Source organism: Pogonomyrmex barbatus, unplaced genomic scaffold, assembly GCF_055798465.1.
Source record: "Pogonomyrmex barbatus isolate J1 unplaced genomic scaffold, ASM5579846v1 scaffold3, whole genome shotgun sequence".
Lineage (NCBI taxonomy): Eukaryota > Metazoa > Arthropoda > Insecta > Hymenoptera > Formicidae > Pogonomyrmex > Pogonomyrmex barbatus.
In genome coordinates this window covers 7,875,295-7,896,893 of record NW_028297127.1, presented here as the reverse complement: position 1 = coordinate 7,896,893, position 21,599 = coordinate 7,875,295, and the positions used below count along the sequence as shown (strand labels likewise).

The 21,599-nt window shown below is 30.4% G+C and overlaps 1 protein-coding gene across 2 annotated transcripts; it reads left to right on the top strand.

The window, feature by feature from the left end:
* The first annotated feature begins 63 nt into the window (after positions 1–63).
* LOC105427078 (phospholipase B1, membrane-associated) lies at positions 64–10,741 on the top strand. 2 transcript variants are annotated; one of them, XM_089079317.1, is made up of 9 exons: positions 64–545; positions 1,792–2,112; positions 4,417–4,526; positions 4,713–4,917; positions 5,101–5,298; positions 5,417–5,576; positions 5,880–6,039; positions 6,362–6,513; positions 8,195–10,741. In XM_089079317.1, the coding sequence occupies exons 2-9, from the start codon at positions 2,008–2,010 to the stop codon at positions 8,371–8,373; spliced, it is 1,269 nt and encodes a 422-aa protein (XP_088935443.1). In that variant the 5' UTR covers positions 64–545; positions 1,792–2,007; the 3' UTR covers positions 8,374–10,741. The 2 variants fall into 2 exon arrangements, with proteins under 2 accessions (XP_088935443.1, XP_011636937.2); XM_011638635.3 differs by having other exon boundaries at positions 5,101–5,277; positions 8,195–10,737.
* Positions 10,742–21,599: the final 10,858 nt, after the last annotated feature.

The following is a 21,599-nucleotide window of genomic DNA, read 5'->3' as shown; positions in this document are numbered from 1 at the left end:
ACATTAGCTGTAATCTCTTACTCACTCTTGCTCACGCTTACTTTATCTACCGCATAGGAATACGAAAGAATGCAGGGGAACCATGAATATGTCCATAGCAAAAGTGGGGATCACATCGATGGGCATAGGAGCCCGTCTTTCTTCGACACGCTTCATTCATGTTTAGTGGTGTTATCCGGTAGTACAAGCAAAGAGAATCGATCTCTTTCTACAATCGACATCCGCGAATCCATTTCAAAATTAGTATAACTCGTTAAGAATTAATTTAATACGCTAATTTGGCGTTTACATAATTATGTAACAGTTTGTCTCATATGCGAAGAAAACGATAGTTTCTTAAAGAGGGGAATGCCAATTATTGAATTAAAAGTTCCAGGCTCTGGAAGGATTAATTTTAGACGTAGAATTATATACAGTGATAATTATATACAAAAATATAATTAAAGTGAAAGATTCTTTTCAAGTTTCCAATAACAAAAGTTATATGGCGTTTGACTGATCTCTTGATTGTAACGATGCGGGATAAGAAATCATCGGAAAGTAAGGTATACATTTATATTATATCTATTTATATATAAATTACATTATATAGCTATATAATATTTATAAGTTGACATTATGTAAATATATTTATTAAAAAATATTCAAATAACATTATTGAATTAGTAAAGTTTTTTATTACGTGAAATTTGCGAAAGGAACTTGTCGTAATGTTTATATACACGTGTCTTTTTCGCGCTGTCAGTTTCCCATATATATTCATATACTTGTGTATGCATATATAACCCAATATTCTGACGACGTCGCGACGTTCCTACTCTTTTTCGTGTAACAAACGACAAATTGCATTTTCTAAAGCTGTGAAGAATGATTTATGAAAATGCCCACGGGGCTGGGACGCGAACTTAGACACTAGCGAAAGTGTGCCTGTGTGATGTCTCTTAAAGGGGATTCGGCGGGAAGCGACGTTTTCAAAGCCTTTGTCAATTCTTTCGTTTCGTTTTTACATCTTTGCAAAACATTATTTGCGGAAACGTTGCTCGTCATTCATTCCTATTTGTATATTCTTGAAAAATTGAACGATCGCAAGTGATCTTTTCTCTTTTTTTTTTATAAAAAACAATCATTATCGATATGTTATTATGTGATTAATGACGCAATCATAAAAAGTGTGTTGTAATTTAAAAAGATATGCGAGTTTAATGTGTCTTTAATTGAACGGGAAATTTCTGTAGGGCCAAACCTGATTTGAGCCAGGAAGACACTCACTTTCTCCGAATCGTAGAGAACTCATTGAAGTTAACGATGCTAAGAAGAATAAGAATCACGATTAGTACAATATCGTTGTAAAAAAAATTGTTTTTTATTTTTAATTTTAATTTTTATTTTATTTTTGTTTTTAAACACAAATCATGTTTTAAAATTCACGAAAAATAATTGCGCACATAATTTTTATCTATTCCGAACCAATCTTGCTGCCGATATAAATAAATATATACAAACAAAAAACTCAAATGTTTTCTAGGATTTATAATAAAATTAACAAAGTAACTGTCTTTTATCTTAAAATTTAATATCTTTTTATTTCAAAATTTTGTTTTGTAAGTTTTCTGTTAGTGAAGATTAGTGAAGAAGTCAGGAAATTATCTATCATTCGGAAAATTATGCGAACTCTCTATGTCGCGACGAATGATTACCGTTAAATAAACGAGAATCTAGTCTCGGCTTTATCGATATGATACGCTCTCGCTGTATGCATGCGTAAATAAGGCTTATATGTGTACGTCAAAGTTTGCAGTTCTCTTCAGTTGGAGACGCGGAAGCTCCATCAGAGATGCTCGCGTTGTAGAATTGGAGGCAGAGAACCGAGCGGAAGTCTCGTTTGACCAAGTCAAAGGCCGAACAAGATCTTCCAACATGGAATGATAATCACTCGGAATACAGAAAAGGTTGAAGAAAATTAAAAAGAAGCTTCCTCTGATAGCCAATTTTTGAAACGCTAGAATCATGAGAATCGAAATAATCTGCTTACTTTTGGCCACCATTGGCTCCCATCCAAGCAAATGTGATGTCTTTACGGAGTTCTTGCATAGCATAATTCAAACGGGAAGGGTAAGTTGTCACTAAAACCGCAAAATTAATTTAGTAGAATTTCACATCGATTATTTATTATTTATTTGTTTTCACAAAGTCATTTTTCAAATTATATGTAGTAATATGCATTTCGATATTAATCTAATTTTGCATTATATTAAAAAATACATAAATCTTATATTTAAACATTCTAAAATTATTTATATACGCATTTATATATACAGAGATATACGAATATAAATTCCTGTAACAAAAAATATGAATTTATGCGTATAGAAAGAAGTTTCTCGATAATGTTAATTTTTAAAACGAAAGTAAGAGTTATCGATTTTACAATTCGTTTCTAAGTTTGACAATAAAATATTCCTACTCGTCAACCTGGTTGACGAGTAGGGATATTTTATTGCAAAAAGATTACCGAAAATGTTTTGGCATGCAGGAAACAATCCTATGCGAGAAATCGTACGTGATTTGCGAGTCAAAATCAGATCTTGTTTTATGAGACGATTTGTAATTTCTCGCCAAATTTATAGAAATATTATTATCTCATGAGTAAAATAAACGCGATACTATCTATCAAATAGATTTATTGTGCATTAATTCTAGAAACTTGTAGAAAAATAACATTACATGTAAAAATCATTATGTAATTTTATTACATAAGGTCCATGTGACATTCCAGTTCGGCTACCAATGAATTTGTAAAATAAATGTAATTGTTAAATAATTCCTAAGAGAAATTAATTACGCTGTTAAGTGTTTAATGCTACGTGAAATCAGAAGGTGCGAACACAATATGAAAAGCAGAACGCTTTGCATTCCGAGCAATCGGAGAAAGGCCGGAACGTTTCTTTTTGTCAGCCTTGTGACCTGTAGAAAGACCTCCTGCAATGACAGATATGTTCAGGGCCGTTTTTTAATACATTCAAGATCTTATAAATTGCACTATGCACTTTTTAAATTATTTTTAAAGTTTTTGATTGATTTATTTTTAATTAGTACATTTTATAAATACTAAAAAATTTTTTTCTTCGTGAGAAGGAAAATTCAACACAAAAGACATTCGGAATGCACAATACAAAATGCTAAATATTTAAATTTAAACGTTAATAAATATTTTTAATTAATAAATTAATCTAAAAATATATTGGCAAAACTGTACTCTAATACCATTGTGATAAAATATCATATGTTTTAATATAAAATAATTGATAGACTCTGATATCTTAAAAGCTCGACAAATAAACTATAAATAATAAACTATTTGACTGTATAGTTAAAGGAATTCCGAATGCTTTTTTTGACCAATGGTATGATCGAGAAATATATATATATATATGCGTTAGTATTTAAGTTGTGACACGACGCAGCGGAATGCAAATTGAAGAAAGCAAGAGTGTAGACGCGTGTCGAATGTTAAGTGCGTTAATCGACACCGGCTTAAATGTCTTGTCAGAAAAAAATGTCTTGCAGAAAAAAAGACTTATTCTTCGTAGACGGAATATTTTTAGGATTTAAATAATGTATTATGTATGTACTTGCAAACAACGTTTGCAAAATCGAGCTTGTTTAATTTAATACAATTATCTCTAAAAAAAAATCACTTGTTCCATTCCATTCCATTTCCATTTTTCATTAATTACGATATTTTTTATTTCTACAGCTTTAGATATTTAGATTTAACAATTTTACTTTCATAAAGATTTAATAAAATTTCAATCGTTTAAGAACGTTTAAAATTATTACAAAAATAACGATAGTGACATAAAAATAAAATCTTTATTTCAAAATCTTTTAATATCTTCTTCCTTTGTTTTCTTCAAGATAATGTTTAATGAATTTAATGTTATCTTGATAGTGATAAGAAAAATATTTTAACATATAAGAAAAATAACGTATTGTTGTCAAGAATCGAAGCTATCGTGACAGTTACGACAATCAAACTGTAAATAGTATTTATAAGTTGCGCAAACTTAGGTTACCGAAGCAAATGATGATGAGTATCACTTTAATGAAGATACGAATCTCGCGTAATTAGATATTGTGGTCGGAGTGGCATTAAGGCGCATCGTACTCCATCAAAGAGAAATTACAACTTATGACTTACGACCATTTGGCCGGGCAAAATTTATAAAAAAATATGATTAACTAAACGAAATCGTACATTAATTTTTGTATTTTGTTCCGAAACAGTTCCGTATCGTCAGCGGTCAATTTATTGTGGTCAATACGTAAATGTTAGCATCTAAATAAAATTTATATAAACATTTTCGCATATGTGTGAAATAAATTAATATGCAAATTAAAACGTCATATTTTTAGGATAAGAGTGATGCAACAGGAATTTCATATCCTGTGGAATATGGAGGCATACGAAAACAACCAATAATTCGTGACAACGTCCCGTTTCCTTGCAACACACGTTTCGGCAGGTATAATTCTGATTATAATCAATATTCATATCTTTTAAAGCAAAACATTTAAAAATTAGTAGCTATTCCTATTTCTCTTTCTCCCTTTCTTTTTATTGATACCTACGAGGTCTATAGATATTTATTTATATTTATTAAATAAATAATAAATCTCGGTGATAAAAACTTTCCTTTTGCACATTACAGATCTTTGTCGATACCAGACAATGTCCATCGACTGAGACCAGGCGACATCGACGTGGTCGGTGGTCTCGGTGATTCCTTGGTCGCCGGAAATGGCGCAATGGAGGAGTTCGCTGTAGGAACCCTCATCGAGGCGCGCGGAGTCAGTTGGTGCGTTGGAGGCCAGGGGAATTGGAGACGATTTCTTACACTTCCCAATATTTTGAAGGTATATCGTAAAGTGTGACAAATGTCTCAAGGCCCCTTTGTCTGTCGGGTCTTTCATTATGTGTATTATCGCATATACGCATTATATAGAGCGAGTATTTTTGTAAAAGTGAACATTCATTTTTTTGTCCTCTAACATGACAGTTCTCTTTTACAAGAACCTGATATCCTTCATTATCGACAGGTATTCAATCCGAAATTAACCGGATATTCTACCGGAACGGGAGAATTTATCTCAACCGCGGCGAAATTGAACATCGCCTTTCCGGTTGCCGCTACGGAGGACGCGTTACAACAAGCGAGGATTTTAGTGCAAAGAATAAAAAATAATCCGAGAATAAATGTCAAGAAACATTGGAAAGTAATCATTGATAATTTACTCGTAATTTCTTTTTAAATCTTTCATGACGTAACATCAATAAAAAAAAAAAACATCTCTTTAAAAAATAAAATAAAAATTCTCTCTTGATTCTAATTAATTCGTATTTTCAATTTTTCAGCTAATTACAATTCTGTTTGGAGCTAATGACATTTGCTCGGCGCAGTGTTACGATCCGCAACAGTTTTCGCCGTTGCGTCACGTCCTGCATTTACGAAGGACCCTTGATTTCTTAAGGGTCGCGCTACCCCGCACACTAGTCAATCTTGTTCCAGCCATAGGTAATAAATTGATTAATATTTATTCATATAATTATAATTAAGAAAATATAAGTAATATTTAATTAAGTAATGTTGAAATAATAATTTTGCGCAAGTATACACAAAGAAGAATCATTACCGCGTTATATATTATTATTGCAATATTGCTAGATTCTCTAATAAACTAATATTATTTTTAATAATTAATAAATTTCTCGTAGAACCTTATTAATGTATTACAACGTTACGGATTAATTGTAGTGATATTTATAACAGAAGTTTACATATGTACTTTTATTTGTTATTTATTATTTTTCATGACAGATGTCACGGTCTCGGTTAGGGTAACGCAAAGTACCATATGCAACATATTACATCCCCTTTACTGTGCCTGTATGCACAAAGGTAGTCAACCAGAAATGGCAGCGTCAAAAATGTCACAACTCTATCAGCAAGCCGCTGAAACTTTAGTTTACTCAGGAAGGTATAATCAACATTCAATTGAATATTCATCCTACTTACGTTTTCATTTCGATCAATGTCTATTAATTTTAATCTCAGTTTAATTTACTGCCTATATATTTTTCTAACTTTTAGAATAAAAAAAGATAAAAAAATAAGTTAAAATTAATCTACATTGATAGATGGACAATTCGAATAGATTAAGAATTAGAATGGATATTAATCAATAAGATTAATTTTCAAAAAAAACTTTCCTATTATGTTCGATATGTCAGTTTATTCAAGTCGTATTTTTATATTTATGTTTTCATTGATACAAAATACTGTTCTTTTGCTTTTTACAGATATGATAACTCTTCAGATTTTACAGTGGTATTGCAGCCATTTATTAAATTATTCAATGCACCTAATGCTAATCCTAATCGTGCGCCGCCGATCGATTCCAATCTGGTCACATACGACTGTTTTCATTTTAGTCAGAAAGGACATGCACTCGGTAAGGGATAATTAACTTTTATCTTTCTTTGATATTTAATACTTATTCTTATCTTGAACAAAATAATAATTTAAACTAAACAATGTCGTAAATAAGACATATAATGATGTTATTAATTATAAAAACATTATCTGTTTTGATTACCGACTGATCGGCTCCTGTTGACAGTAAAAAGAATGTCGTGATGTGAAAACGGTTGCCTTGTACTAGGAGAAATCTTTTGTGTGTGTGTGTGTGTGTGTGTGTGCGCGCGCGCGCGCGCGCGCGCGCGCGCGTGTGTGTATGATAGAGAAATATGTTGGTTTTATAGGCGAAATTAAATATTAAATAGTTAAAATAAAATAAAAAAATATTCATCTTTACATAATAAAATTCACCCATTTTATTAGGATAAATTATTATAATATTTTATAAATTATAGCTTACATAATTTATTGAAATATAACTATTCAAATTTTATATATCTTCTGAGTATTCAAAAAACCGGACTGCACGAGCCAAACTAGATGTGTGGCTGTTAGTATAATTTAAGTTAACTAATATAAACAACACCCATGACCAATCAACAGTTGTTCTTGATTTGCACCAGACTCCGAGTTCAATTATGCGATAACGATTTCATTTATGGACAATCGTAAGGCGCTCTTCTTTGTAACAAAACCAATTTTAATTATATTAACGAATTTTATGGTAACGAATTTTTGTCATATACTGAAAATGACCATATTAAAGGTCAAAATGTTTGTAAATTGTTATTGTTTATATTAGTAATTATAATTTAAATTATATTAACAGTCGTCTACATCTAGCTTGGCTCGTACCGTCCGGTTTTTTGTATACACAGATTTAATATCTTCTGAGCCTTATCTTTCAATTTATTTTATGTATTATTCAAAGTGTATAATTTTTAAATTTTATGTAAATGAAGTAAAGCCAGTAAGTTTATCGTCGATAATATTAATACATTATTTCAATATATTCCATTATTTACCATTATTTATCCATTATTACTTTATTATACTTCACACGATTTATAAAAAATGAATACATTTCAATTAGAAAAAATTAGTTAAATCAGTCCTAAACCATAAATGATTAATTCATATTCTTGAATGATTAGTTGAATAATTAATGAGATGAGTTATATACATACAGTGTATAAAATGCATGTATAAAATGCACATTCAACTTGAAGACTCTGACTCGTTAAGTACAAATGTAATATGCGCTGTAATATGTGAATGTAATGGCGCGATGACACGCGTTTATTCATGTATCCATATTCATGGATACATTCATCGTATTGTAACGCGGAAACGACATTTCGGAGTTAATTCACATTACGTAAAGACATCTACACTTGCTGTATATACTCGAGCGAAGGTTGGTTTGTTAATGATTATTTGTCGGTTTATACGGTTAAAAGTGAACAATATCTTTACGGGCAATAAAATAATCGTCAATTTGATGCAGCTGGATGTTGTAAACCGTCCATTAATGGGCGAATGGTTATATCATTAAACGTATTTTATTGTTAGACGGTGTCAACAAGAGTCATGATGAGACAGAACGTCATTGCAGCTACTGTTTTTATGCGAAAATAGCAGAATAAATGACGTGCAGATGTTTAGTATCTTGTTTTCCTCCGCGTGGTATAAATGCGCTTCTTTTTCACTTTTAGGCGCCAATCTTTTATGGAACAATATGCTGGAACCGGTCGGAAATAAGACGGAAAAGGGATTGCCCCGAATATTGGAAAAAGTACTTTGCCCTACGGAGAACGCGCCCTACATTTTCACAAATGTTAACTCGCGCTTCTTCCGAATGACTGGCAGACAAGATGGAATCGAACCTAGATAGCTTAAGACTCGGCAATGATTGATTTTAATTTACCTGATTTATCATAGCGATAAGATGCCAATTATTTGAACAAATTGAGAGATAGTAATCTGTTATTAATGATTCACGTAAAACTTTCGGGAGAAAAAGAAACATAAAATATTTATAAAGATATTATAAATACGATAACAATATAATTTTAATGTAGATTAGAGATTTTTATTTATTAATATTTGTAAAATTGATATTAGAATAATTGACATTTTGTTGTATTAATAAGAAAATATAATTAAATCGTTATTTTTTCTTTATATATTTTTAAGAAGAATGTAATTGTAAGATTTAATAACAGAAATACTTATATAAACAAATGTAATAAAAATTAATTTTCTTAATTAATCGATTATTATTTTTAATATTATTTTTAAGAACAACTTAACATTTTCAAATAAATCTATAAAAAAATTTATACTAATAAATTTAATAAAATAATAATTTTTTCATAAATGGATATTTCTAACACGTGGCCTTTCAATGTATCAGAAAAAGTTTTTAGAAATGTATGCACTGAAGATAAAATGATACGAAATTCATTTGTCGCATTCTTCGCCGAAGTTATAAAAATTGCATTTGTGATCACGCAGGTAATTTGCATTAATTTCTTTTTTTGCAAGAAACACTTTTTTTAGCCGGAATGTCTACTTTCATCTAGGATAATTTCAAAGTCCATATAGTCTAGACTTTGATCAAAATGTCTGTTATGGTAAAGTCTAAAGTTCATATTTTACGAATATCCGGTTAATAATAAATTGGCAGATGGAATTTCGAGGTATATGTAGGTATGCGTCATATAAGGAAGTATTCCATTTGCATACACACCCAGAGGATTTCCCCGTATTTCAACGTCCCTTTTATTTCTGCGACGAATATATTATTAAAAATAGTAAAGAACAAAATTTATCGTTTCTAATAGTCAATTATTTTGAAAAATTTTCCGATTAACAGTTAAAAAATGTATATCATTGTAGTAGCATTAAAACAATGTCATATATTGACAGAAGATAAGGAAAATATAATGAAATAAATGATTCTGAAACAGTAAGATTTCTAGAATAGATCTTATTGACTGTTCTCTAAAAGTAGAAAATCAAATTGAAGGAATTTTATAAAAAAAAAAAAGAAAAAACAATACTGTATTGTTCTCATATTTGAGAGAAAAATTGTTTAATTTTAATTTGACATGCGCTTTAGTCTTATGATTGATAAATGTGATTGATGAAGATTCGACAAATCCTAAATTCATTAAAGCAAATGATCTACTTTTAGTAAATTATCTTACTTTTAGTAAATTAATTTATTTTTTAATTATTTGTAAATTTTCCATGTTTTTTTCATTTTGTCTCTGCCGTTTCGCAAAAATTCTTTCTTGAATTTCTTACTTTTGAATTTTCTTATGGCAATTCGATCCTTCAAAGAATATATAATTTGACATTATATTATCTCTCTTGTGTGAAAATTGTTGAAACATCGCCGAGAATTCATTAAACTTTCTGTGCCAAACTTATATTTATGTTTTCTTAGTTCGTGTCAAATGTCGATTTGATTGGTATCGAGATAATACAAAATTTACGCCGCCAACCAATAAACATCATAATAACACCATGTTTTCCAAATTGAAATGACTCTAATCGAGTTGGGCATAACAAAACACGATTATAAATAACGCTCATTTTTTACGCGTGCGACAATTAAAATTACAACTTCCTCATGTAATTTTACGAAGAGGAATATCGGAGGGAATTTCATGCATTCTTGGAAACTTTTTAAAAATATGGAATGTCGGTCGATTTATGAGCAGTTTTACTTATAGAATGCAAATATAGCACTCGAGAAAAGAGAAATATGTACGTTAAGGTCCTGTTAGCATAATCTTCGAAGAACTTGACCCTGGCTGTGAGATGCCGCCAATTAAGCAGATTCAATCCTCTGTTGATTTTGTTACGAAATCATCGGGCATTCATCTGCGCATTCGAATCAGGTTGCTCAGTGCAATTTCCTTTTCACTTTTCTCGATTCGCCATTTGAGAAAATATGTTTCCCCACGTGCGTTTTCTTGTTATGCAATTTATATCTTTAGTTTTGCTACGAATGTAGCCAATAAAATATTATCTCATAGACTAAATACTCGCTCGTGTGAGAACATGATTAGCTTTCCGAATGGAAACAAAGATAACGATAAGCCGTAAATAAGAGCATGATAACATTTAGAGAAAGAGAGAACAAGATCTTCTGTATTATGTTATATAAGCTACCGAGAAGCTTAATTGTTCAACAAAATTACTATACATAAAGGAAAATGTAAAATAATAATTATTTTTATTCATTATAACATTCAATTTTTATTATTTAATTTTTCTCCAATAAAAGAATTTTTAAATATATTGAAAAATTGTGTACAAAAAAATTGTTTGAACAATGTACACAGTTTAAATTAAATTGTTTTTAAATCATCAAATATATTTAAATTAGTAATTATTATTAATTTAGAAGAGATTTTAAAATGATTTTTGATGAAAAAAAATTAGATTGAAAGATATGTCCAAAGAGTTGGAAAGTCAAAAAAATATGTAAATAAAATATATGTAAATTTCTAATGCCTTCCGTACCTTACTATGAATTTTCTTGCAAAGATTACATCTCTCAAGGGGATTATTTACGGCGAAAAACTATACCGGGAATTTGTTTGTACCCGGATTGCACCATAAGTGGCGTGCATTACGGCAAGGCGTTAATATAAGTGGATGTAATCTCGACCCCCCATCTTCGTGATCGTCCGGAAGAATTGCTCCTGCGGCGATCAGTGGGAGAAATCTCCTCGCGGGCGAGAGGAACACGAGAAGCGAACTAACGCAAGGAACGATAAGAAAGCACGGCCCGAGTCCTTTCTCTGAGATCTTCCTTTGCATTTGCGAACGTCCATCACCGATCTTATCTCGCTTTACATACACGTGTCGCGGGGAAATCCGCCTCTCTATCCGTATTCTCTATCCGTAATAGATGCTTCTGCTTAAAACGATCGACGTCTAGCGTCTTTAGTCGGAATTAATATAGGTCAATCCGATTGACCTATTAAATTATTTCCGATATTTCAGATACCGTATTTGTATTTTCCGCACACGATATAACTTTAAAAACTTGCTTTTGACGTTGCGCACAGACAAAAATAATGTGATGTTGTTTGCTTCGTAATGTGTGCCGAATCAAATAAATCGAAAACTAAACAGAAAACACACCAACGCATGCAAAGATATGTCAAAGGTATATCTTTTAAAGATATATTAAAGATAATATAATAAAGTGAATGTAAATAATAGATTATATGTATATCCCGAAAATATATCGACAATTATTTAATTGTAATATCAAAAAGTAAAAGTTTTATATTGTAAATTTAAGCAAAAAATTCTTATAGAAATTCTTTTCAAAATATATGCAATACTTGTATCTTTTATATGTGCAAATGATATGATGTATAGCTTGCATAAATAGAAACATAAATTTCCCCTGAATCAATAATAAAAATTTTAGATGAAACATCAATAGATTACGTTTATGTAGAACAAGTTGAGTAATGTATAGCTATAGCATAGCGATTTTCAGGGAAATATAGCACATTAATACGTAATTATGATAACACGTAATTATGATGTATAATTGAGATCATTAGATGCAAAATCGTCGATATTGCGCCGCTATATAATCTTGGAATCTTTACAATTAGAATTCGGATCGAATAGAACTCTTTAGACTTCACGGTAATATTCTTCGAAAATTTTCCAAGACAATCAATCATATTTTAATTAACGTTGCTATCTTCGATTTATATCCCTTGGCACTCATAAATCAAATTAAGAGAGACCTCTATATTTCTTAATATATTTAAATGTATGAAAAAGCCTTAAATTTTTTGTCTTATGACTTTTATTTTTTAATTATTATTTTACGCAATAAAAATGTTTAATCAAAATCATTTGTTTACAGATTACTTTTAATTTAATTTTAATTTCAAATTCCATATTATATAAGAGCATACAAACAAATGTTTGCATTGACTGAGCATCATACTTTTTATATAATAATTATAAAATGTAATGTAAAGTTTTGGAAAACTAAATCTAATTTGTGAGTAATCAATCATCGCACGTTTTGCACAATTGCGTGTAATAATTAATCGATTTCAAATTGATTTTTACTGATTCTTTATTAAATAGAATTCAAATTTAAGTGAACGAGCGAGTGCAAACGAGCATGAATGAACAGCTTGTTCCAATGAGTGCAAGAGATATTCGCGAGAAAATGTTTGTTCTCCTCTTCATATTTGTCCTCATTCGCTCGTTTAGTTGGTCTGAATCCAACTTTAGACCATTACATACATTATTGCATTACTTTTCATAAGAAAACTTGGCGGAAGCTTACGAAATTCGAATCTCACAATAGATTTCGATTTCATTAAATCGTGAATCACGTGAGGGACACATCAATGAGAAATGTCGAAATACATATCGTCGAAAGTACATATGCAATTAGCATAGGCGGCTTTTTAGCGCATGCGGAAGCGGGTATTACGCTGTGAATATTAATTGATTTAAATCTATTTTCAGCCGCGTTGCGTTCGCGACGTATAAAATTATTTGCTGCAAAAGTTATACGGCAAAAATCATAAATAATTTATTTCGATTATCAGTTATATCGTATCATAAGTTAAAAATACCTTCAACCGACTATACATGGAATGCTAACTATAGCTTTCCACCGATGGTATCAGAATAAATTATCATCTTTGCGACAACAGATATATTACAAATAATGAGCCATTATATCAAGAATAAATTTATCAGAAGTAAATGAGGTACTTTAATGATTCCCTAAAGGGTAGGAGAGTCATATATATTTTTACATTATATGTAGTAAATATTAAAAATTACTTCCTCTGCAAAAAATATACATATATATTATTTTATATCAGCTTATATTATATTTTGTACACACACACACACACACAAACACACACACACACACACACACAAATTTTTTTAAAAAGTAAATAAATTTTATAATATAACAAATAGATAATAAAATATTCATAGAGAGGAAGTGTTCTATTAGTACCTCATGTTTTTTCAAATCTCCTCTTCTCAATTTTCTTTGTTGTTTCTTCTTGGCGGTTCATTTAAATATTAATTTTGATCACATACCATTTGATGCACATTAAATTCCAATAAGAGAATAATGCAAAAGATATAGATTTGCGCGCAAAGCTTCACGTTGTACAAAACAAAAGATTGGTCATAAAAGTTAATTAAAATTACTATAGATTAACAATAGTAGAAAATGTTTACGTTCCAAATAATAATATGATAATAGACGCGATTATCCATTGGTTCGAAACAGATATGAATAATGATGAATATCTCGCATAAGTATTCTATGTGCGTAGAGACAAACACTGAATGTTCGAAGAGAATACTCCTGAGAAATATTATGCCGAATTTTCCCTTATGTTTCAGATATATATTATTGTATAAACAATTGATAATATAAAACTTTCTGACATAAAAATAACTCGACCGTTACATCCATTCGTTTACATTGGAATAATTAATAAAAAGTTTATATACGATGCGAAACATTTTAATTTGAATATCGTCAAAAAGAAAATTATCGTTTGCGAATATTACAAAATAATAATATATTACTCTTTTTCTTCGACGCTCCAATTTTTAGGTCAAATGAATAAATCATACGATGCACGATTCGCTTTAATACTTTCATGAGAATTGAATCGGATTCAATTAATTCCGCGAGTAATCAAGAGGTCTAATAATAGTAGGATATGATGCTGTGACGTGATCTCTTTTAACACTTGTTCCAACTGAATTTCATAAGGTAATGCGACGCAACACGTACTGTATATGATCTGTCTGTTCAAGATTACAAAAGAAAGGACGATGACCTTGTGTAAACAAGCAAATAATACGGCGTGCTCTCAAAAACAAACGTCTAGCATGTTATTATTCTTAAAAAATACAACGTACGTTAAATATTATATTCTTTCTGTTCTATATAAAAATAATTCTTTCTGTTCTATATAAATTATCAATGTGCAAATAACCGATAATGACACAGCTTTTCGATTTAGAATTATTCTATCTATTTGCATATCAGTCCACGTTCTTCATTCGGAAATGATAAATTACATTTCTGTCAAGATATTAAATTAAAAGAAATTCAAAGTGCACTGACGTTTATTTTAATTTAAATATTAACAAAATGATCATCATCTGTAAGTATAATAATAAAAAATAACAATTTACAATTTTTATCTTTTATCGTCTCAATTTTCGCTTCAAATAAATTGCACGGAATCTCTATTTTCAAATAAAAGATAATAAATGAATATTTTAATCAACAAAAAATTCAAAATGTGCGATATGAAATATATTTAAATTAAAATATCGTCAAATAATAACAAATAATTACCGCAAATCGTAATTTAATATAATTTATAATATTTTTTTCTTAACTCCTTTTTCCTAATTAATTTCTATCTTAATAATCGTGTAAAATATCCTTGGTATGATCAGTGAATAATTATCACCTCGATATACTTATGAATTATTAATTATGGGATTCAATTAACTGTGTACCAACTGTGTACCAATTGATAATTAATAGTTATAATAACCGAATAATTTGATATTTTATCACGATTACGTGCTGAACTAATTCTGTGAAAACAAACAAAATTAATCATGATATTATCTATTTGCTCTTGTTTTATCACGCAAATAGTAAGTTAATTTAAATATTTTATGCTATGCATCGATCTGGTAACTATTATCACTTCATAAAAACTAATGTTTAATGTATTATAAATTTATATATATTATCATACTTGCAATTCAAAATAAGTTTTGTGTATAGATGATTATAAATCTAACATTTACTAAAAAATAAAATCTATCAGCTTTCAAAAAAGTTTCGAGAAAGTATTTAATCATATTTAATTAAATTATTTTATCATTTCTTGACAAGTATTTAAGTTTTAAGAAGAATAATATAATATTTCTTTTAATAAATAAAATAATCATTTCTCATAATTAAAATGTTAATAACCTGAAGAAATAAGATTATATTATCGCGCAATAATTTAATTTTTTTCATCTTTTTTAAATCTTTTATTAAAGTTGTATAATTATCTTTTTCTCGGATTTTGAGAATTCGGAATTTGAAAATTAAGAATTTTTTTAATGCAAACAAAAATATCTTTTTTGTTATAATGAAAAATATATTTGCTGGAAAAATTGAATACATATTTTTATTGTTTTTCCTTCCTCTATTCTTATAATACATGTAATATAAAAAGATATAAAAGAAATTCAATATTGGAAAATATAAATATGAAAATAAATCTCGAAATAATTAAAAGAAAAAAAAAGATTAATTTGGTTTATATCGAATTATCATTTAAGAAATAATAAGATAAGGGATAAAAAAATAAGTTTTTCATCCGTATAACGCATTTTTGACTAAATAGAAATTCTTCTTTTTCTTTTTCTTATAAGAAATATTCTTTTTATAATAAATATTTATTTCTTTTTCATATAATCCGTTTTATAGTTTTAAAAAAGTGAATAAATTTAAATGTACAATTAAGTATAATTTATATTACACACACATATATATATATATATATATAAAATTTGTTATTTTTATAATAAACAAATAAAAATAAATACATTATGAGAATATGTTCTTTTCATTAATATCTTTACATTTTTGACTATTAATTTGTATAAACAATTGTAATATTTATTCTACTTTTATAAAAACGATGAGATAGAAAACAGTAAAGAATCGTAATTAATATAAAAATTATAAATAATTATAATAAAGCGACGTTACATAAGAATGGATTTAATAGAGGTTATCGCAATTGACTAAACATCATAACTGTATGATTGAGTAATCGTCTCGTTTACATCTTCTTTTATCCGTCTGAAGATAAAAACCGCTCACGGCTATGCTCATCGGCCTGTTAAGTGTATCGATGAATTATATTATATACTTTAATAATAAAAATAAATTATATTGTATATTTGAATAATAAATTATCGTTGCATCACAATCAGTATATAATTATATTCACAATCTGAAAAAATGTACAAAGCGCATCTTTATTTTTGTTGTCGTTCAAGTCCGACAGAATAACCGATCAAACTGCAATCAAGCAATCTCTTCCTCCTTTTACTGTTGTCTATTGCGTTTCTTTCCTGATCTTTATCAGAAGGTCGACCGGAATATTTTCACGCAGCATCTATGCGTCTTTATGTCGTTGTCTGAGACATCAAACTTTGAACTCGTGGATTGCGATGCAATCACTTCCGAGATAATCAAGTTGATTATACATCACTAACAAGTGCAGAAAATAATACACAAAAGAACAACGAGAAATACTATAAACATAAGAAAAGAGACAATAAGAAGAAATAATAAAAATATATTACAAGTACGAATAATAGAAATAATGACATAATTACAAGAATTGCAACTATTAATAAAATATAAAATAAAATAAAATTATATAAAACTACGCGAATATACTTTGTTAACTAAATTAAAAATTAAATTTTAACTGAATTAAAGATTGTAATGAAAAAGTTATAATTAGACATAATTATATGATAATATTATATGATAATATTCCGAAATATTTGCTGTCTGTTTGAGTCGCACTTCAGAGAAAGAAAATCGTATCGCAGCGTGACTTGTGATTAATTATGCAACTAATAAATTTACACATAAATTTTGTGATGTAAATTCTTATGCAGTTTCGTCTGCCAAATTACGATGTTACGTATCACTAAAACGCTGGAACGGTAATTATCTAAAAACTGGAACGAGAAAACCTATATGTTAGACGGGCAATATTTATCTGAAAACTGGGACGGGAAAATCAATATCAATATATACTTACAACGGAATTTTATGAAATTTAATTCTTGACGTAGATTAGCTGAAAAAAACGTCCGTATTTCAATTAAGTCGAGCACACATACTGTGTTATTAATCACACGTAATAAACTAACGTGCACATGTTAATAAGCGGTAACGAAAATACAGCTAATTTGAGAAAAAAAAGATCTAATAGCTTTTATTATGTTTATTTAATCCAGCAAAGTGCAGAATAAATTTAGCTATAAACAAAAAATCGTTGAACTTAAAGTTTGTAGAATGTAAATAAAACTATCATTGTTTATGTACATAATAATAATAGCACTTCTTTTACTCTTTTACTTATATTTTTCCCATTCAATTAATAAATTAGTAAAGAACTACTTAATAATCACACAATAATAAATAATAAATAATTTATTTATAATACTGCAACAAGAACGTCGTAATAATTATAATAAATAAAAATATCGTTTTAAGAAAATATAAGATTGGATATTCCGATTATAAATCGCTATTAGTATACGTGAGCAAATACAAATGTTTTGATTCCTTGGATAATTTCGCGGCCTTGATCGTAGAATGAGATATCAATTAAACTTCGTGTTGACGATAATCTTTAATTGTGTCGTAATATTTTTTTTATTATTAAATTGAAATACGCATGCATATACGTGCTGCTATAATTAATCATAAGTATTAGCGTAATCAATAAGAATGCAATAATATGTCTAATGATCTTTGGATCGTCGCGAGTCGGGAACGGGAACGGGATGTAGATGGAATCAAAGTTCTTTCAAGCGGAGACATTTTATAAAATATTTGGCATTTATTTAAGCTATCATACAAAACGATCAAAATAAATTATATGAAAATGCAAATGTTGAAATGACATAGTGAACATCGATCCCATGACAATCGATAGCTAATACTGGCTTTTGACTAGTGTCTAAGATTGATGATTGTCATCCAGTAAAAGGAGAAAGTCCTGTTGTTTTATGTTTATCCTTCAAATCGTGGACATCCCAATGGATCTTAGAGCTTCTACTAATTAATAGAGTAATTATGGCACTGCGGTAGATGAAGTCCATTATGGGCTGTGGTATAAAGCTGGCATGAACGATGAGACATTCGCCAGATTCGATAGACAAGAGTAAGCCATTCCCGTTATATTTTTTTTAATAATAAAAGAAATGCGTCCCTTCAAAGATTCACAGAAGCGCTCCTCCCCAAGGCTGATCCGGTTATATGATTATCTTCGGATTCCTGTGGTTCCTTCGGAGAATCCCGAGAATCCCGGTCATTGAATTTCTCGAACTTTTTCTCGATTCTTCCGACGATGTGGCTTCTGTGTCGTCTCTTACTTAATTTTTCATCTTCCGGCTGATTCTTCTTGAATGGCCGCATTGCAATGGTGCGAGAAGAGAGTTGAGAAGCTAATCGTCGCCGGAAGTACGCTCTATGAGCGAAATTCAGTTCGTGAGCGAGATCAAACTCTGCTGCCTCTTCTCTCGTTCGCTTCACCGAAGGACTTCGGTTGTCCGACAAAAGGTGGAACGAGAATCTGCATGGCGGAAAGGCGCAGTGCGGTCGTTCGTAACTTAACTTAAACGTCGTAACTTGAATATCGATGGCACGGGGGAAATTGCACGATCGACCGTGCAAAGATTTTCCTTGCAACTGCGAGGAAATTACTTCCTGCCCCACGGGAGATTACCTCGATGGCTGTGCGTCAAGGTGTAGTATCGCCCGAAGGATCCGTGATTGCCCTTCGAGCTGTCGTTGCTGCTGGAGCTCGTGACGCTCTCGGATCTCCGGATGGGCTTCTTCGTAGGGTCCAGCAGGCGATCCAGCATCTGGCGGATCGTGCTGTGTTTGCGATTGAACGGATTGGTGTACATGGTCGACCTTCCTCTCGAGTTCTCTCGAGCGCAGAACCTGGGTTTTCGGCGGGTCTCGCGTCGCTTCTGTTTTCTCACACTCGAAGAGCTCGTTCAAATTGCGCCGATGAACTCCAGCGATTGTTGTTCCTTAGCACTTGGCACAATCTGCACACTGTCCACGTGACGGATCGCGCCGGAGATTATCGCGAGATCAGAGATCAGTGATGGCCACGCCAACTGGAACTCGATTTCCGAGCTCAAACAAGTCGAACACGTACTTGAACGTAGCACGTTCTGCGAATGAATGCGTGGACTATCGGCCGGCCTGCTTTATATAGCTCGGATGCGTGCCTCGGCGGCCTTCGGACAAGCTCGACTAACCGATGTCGACTCTTGGAGTTTATGCGAGTCGTTTCGAATGCGCAGGTATTCGTGCCGGCGATCCTGGTGCAGCTACTTCTGCGAGCATGCCTGCGTGCGTACGTGTATGTGTATGTGCGTGCAAGCATGCGTGTGTTTGTTAAGAATGTATAGGCACAAGAGGATCCACGTGGAGATCCTTAATCCGTCCGTCGCTATTGTCGCGTCTTACGATAAAAAAAAGTACGACGGTACTTCCCTGATCGAGAAGAGGCAACGTACTTGACAAACTGATGATGCGTAAAAAGTTACTGTGGCCATAATTTTTCATCAATGTTCGCCATTTCGCTTGTTGAAAAAATTATCAGAGAAATATGACGATAAAGAATGTGAAATGAAAATTTAAGATTTATTTTTACTTTGATCTGATTTTTTTTTTCTTATTCACGCATTTTATACGCATTCAATTAATAAATCGGATTAGAAAAATTTTATTAATTATTTACACAAAAAGTATCCAAAAAGCTACACAATAAAGTTTAATCATTTCCATGCCACTGTATTATTGTACTAAAAATAATAAAAAATTGAATAGAGTTAAGTTATGAAAATAGCAATAATTAGCAATAAAATATATTCTGTAATAGATTTTTCTAAACAATGTTCTATGTAATAGAATGTAAGAAAATAAAAGTTGCTTTTTACGGGATATTTTCTCGATTTTTTTATAAAAATCATGTAGAAATTTTGCGTCACAATCGGCGCGGGTAATTACCTATCGGACATTATACCAAAGATTTACATAAAAAGATGCGGAGTTTCCAGAAATCTGACGTCGTGGATTCCGGTTAAATATTGCGAACAAAAAATCTCCATGTTTTATGTAGCCAAGTCGTTTGATTACATTAACAACGACGTCTAGACTTGAATCTTAAGCAAATATGCTTTGCTTGCGCACGTTTTTATACATTCGTGCGTAAATGATACAATAAATGGTATATCAAAACAATGATTAAAAAGAGATACAAAAACATTGTTTAAAAAAAAAAATATATATATATATATATATATATATATATATTATTTTAGTACTTACTTTACATGAATACATTAAAACTGATACTTTTTTAAATACTTTGCAGGAGCAAATTAAATTTCAGAAATTTGTAGCTTCTTTAAAATAATGTTTTTATTTATTTGCTCTAATTACTACTTTAATTAAGTAATAATTGCGAAATTTGCTGGTTAAATAAACAGATTAAGAGATTGAAAGATGAAAAATGAATGCAACATTCTATTTCAGTCTATTCTTATTCTAATTACATGAATATAACGCGTCTGCACGTGTAAGTTTGTCTTCGTTTACAAAGCTGTTTTGACGCACGTTGCATGAAAATGGGACCGATACAAAGCGGTCCCACGTCACTTAGCCAACTATTCTTCTCGAGTAGTCAACAGAAAGCTCGAGCGAAGAGACACAGAAGAGACAGAGAAATGCAAAGAGCTTCACTCTTCGACAGTTCGAAGACCCATGATGATTACAACCACTCGAACCAGTCTACGAGGCAAATTATAGTACAAACATACTCTAGCTTTGAAAACTTCATTTGCGTGCTGATGCAGCGATTGCGAAAGTCAACGCAATGATTCAAATGAGATTTCGATGAGATTCACGCTTTGAGATGTCTTAACAAGATGCAAACTAATCTATCTCGCTAAATCTTATCATAGAAACCGTGTATTAATTTTTAACAATTCTATTTGTAACGCCGAATTTTCTAAAGAAATAGATTAACATTTTCAAATAACATGCAAACTATGTGAAAAATTAAAGATCCTCATAGAAATGATCGATCGAAATAAGACGGGTAAAAATATAATATATATATAAGAGATAATATCTAACATTTTTATCAAAATGAAATATACTTTAGAATCAGAAATATACTTTAGATCAGAATATTTTAATAAAATAAAATTTAGCGCATT

Coding starts and splice junctions, on each gene's coding strand:
- LOC105427078 (XM_089079317.1), top strand. CDS start 2,008: ATGAGAATCGAAATAATCTGCTTACTTTTGGCCACCATTGGCTCCCAT. Junction 2,113..4,416: donor GCATAATTCAAACGGGAAGG/GTAAGTTGTCAC, acceptor TCATATTTTTAG/GATAAGAGTGATGCAACAGG. Junction 6,040..6,361: donor ACTTTAGTTTACTCAGGAAG/GTATAATCAACA, acceptor TGCTTTTTACAG/ATATGATAACTCTTCAGATT.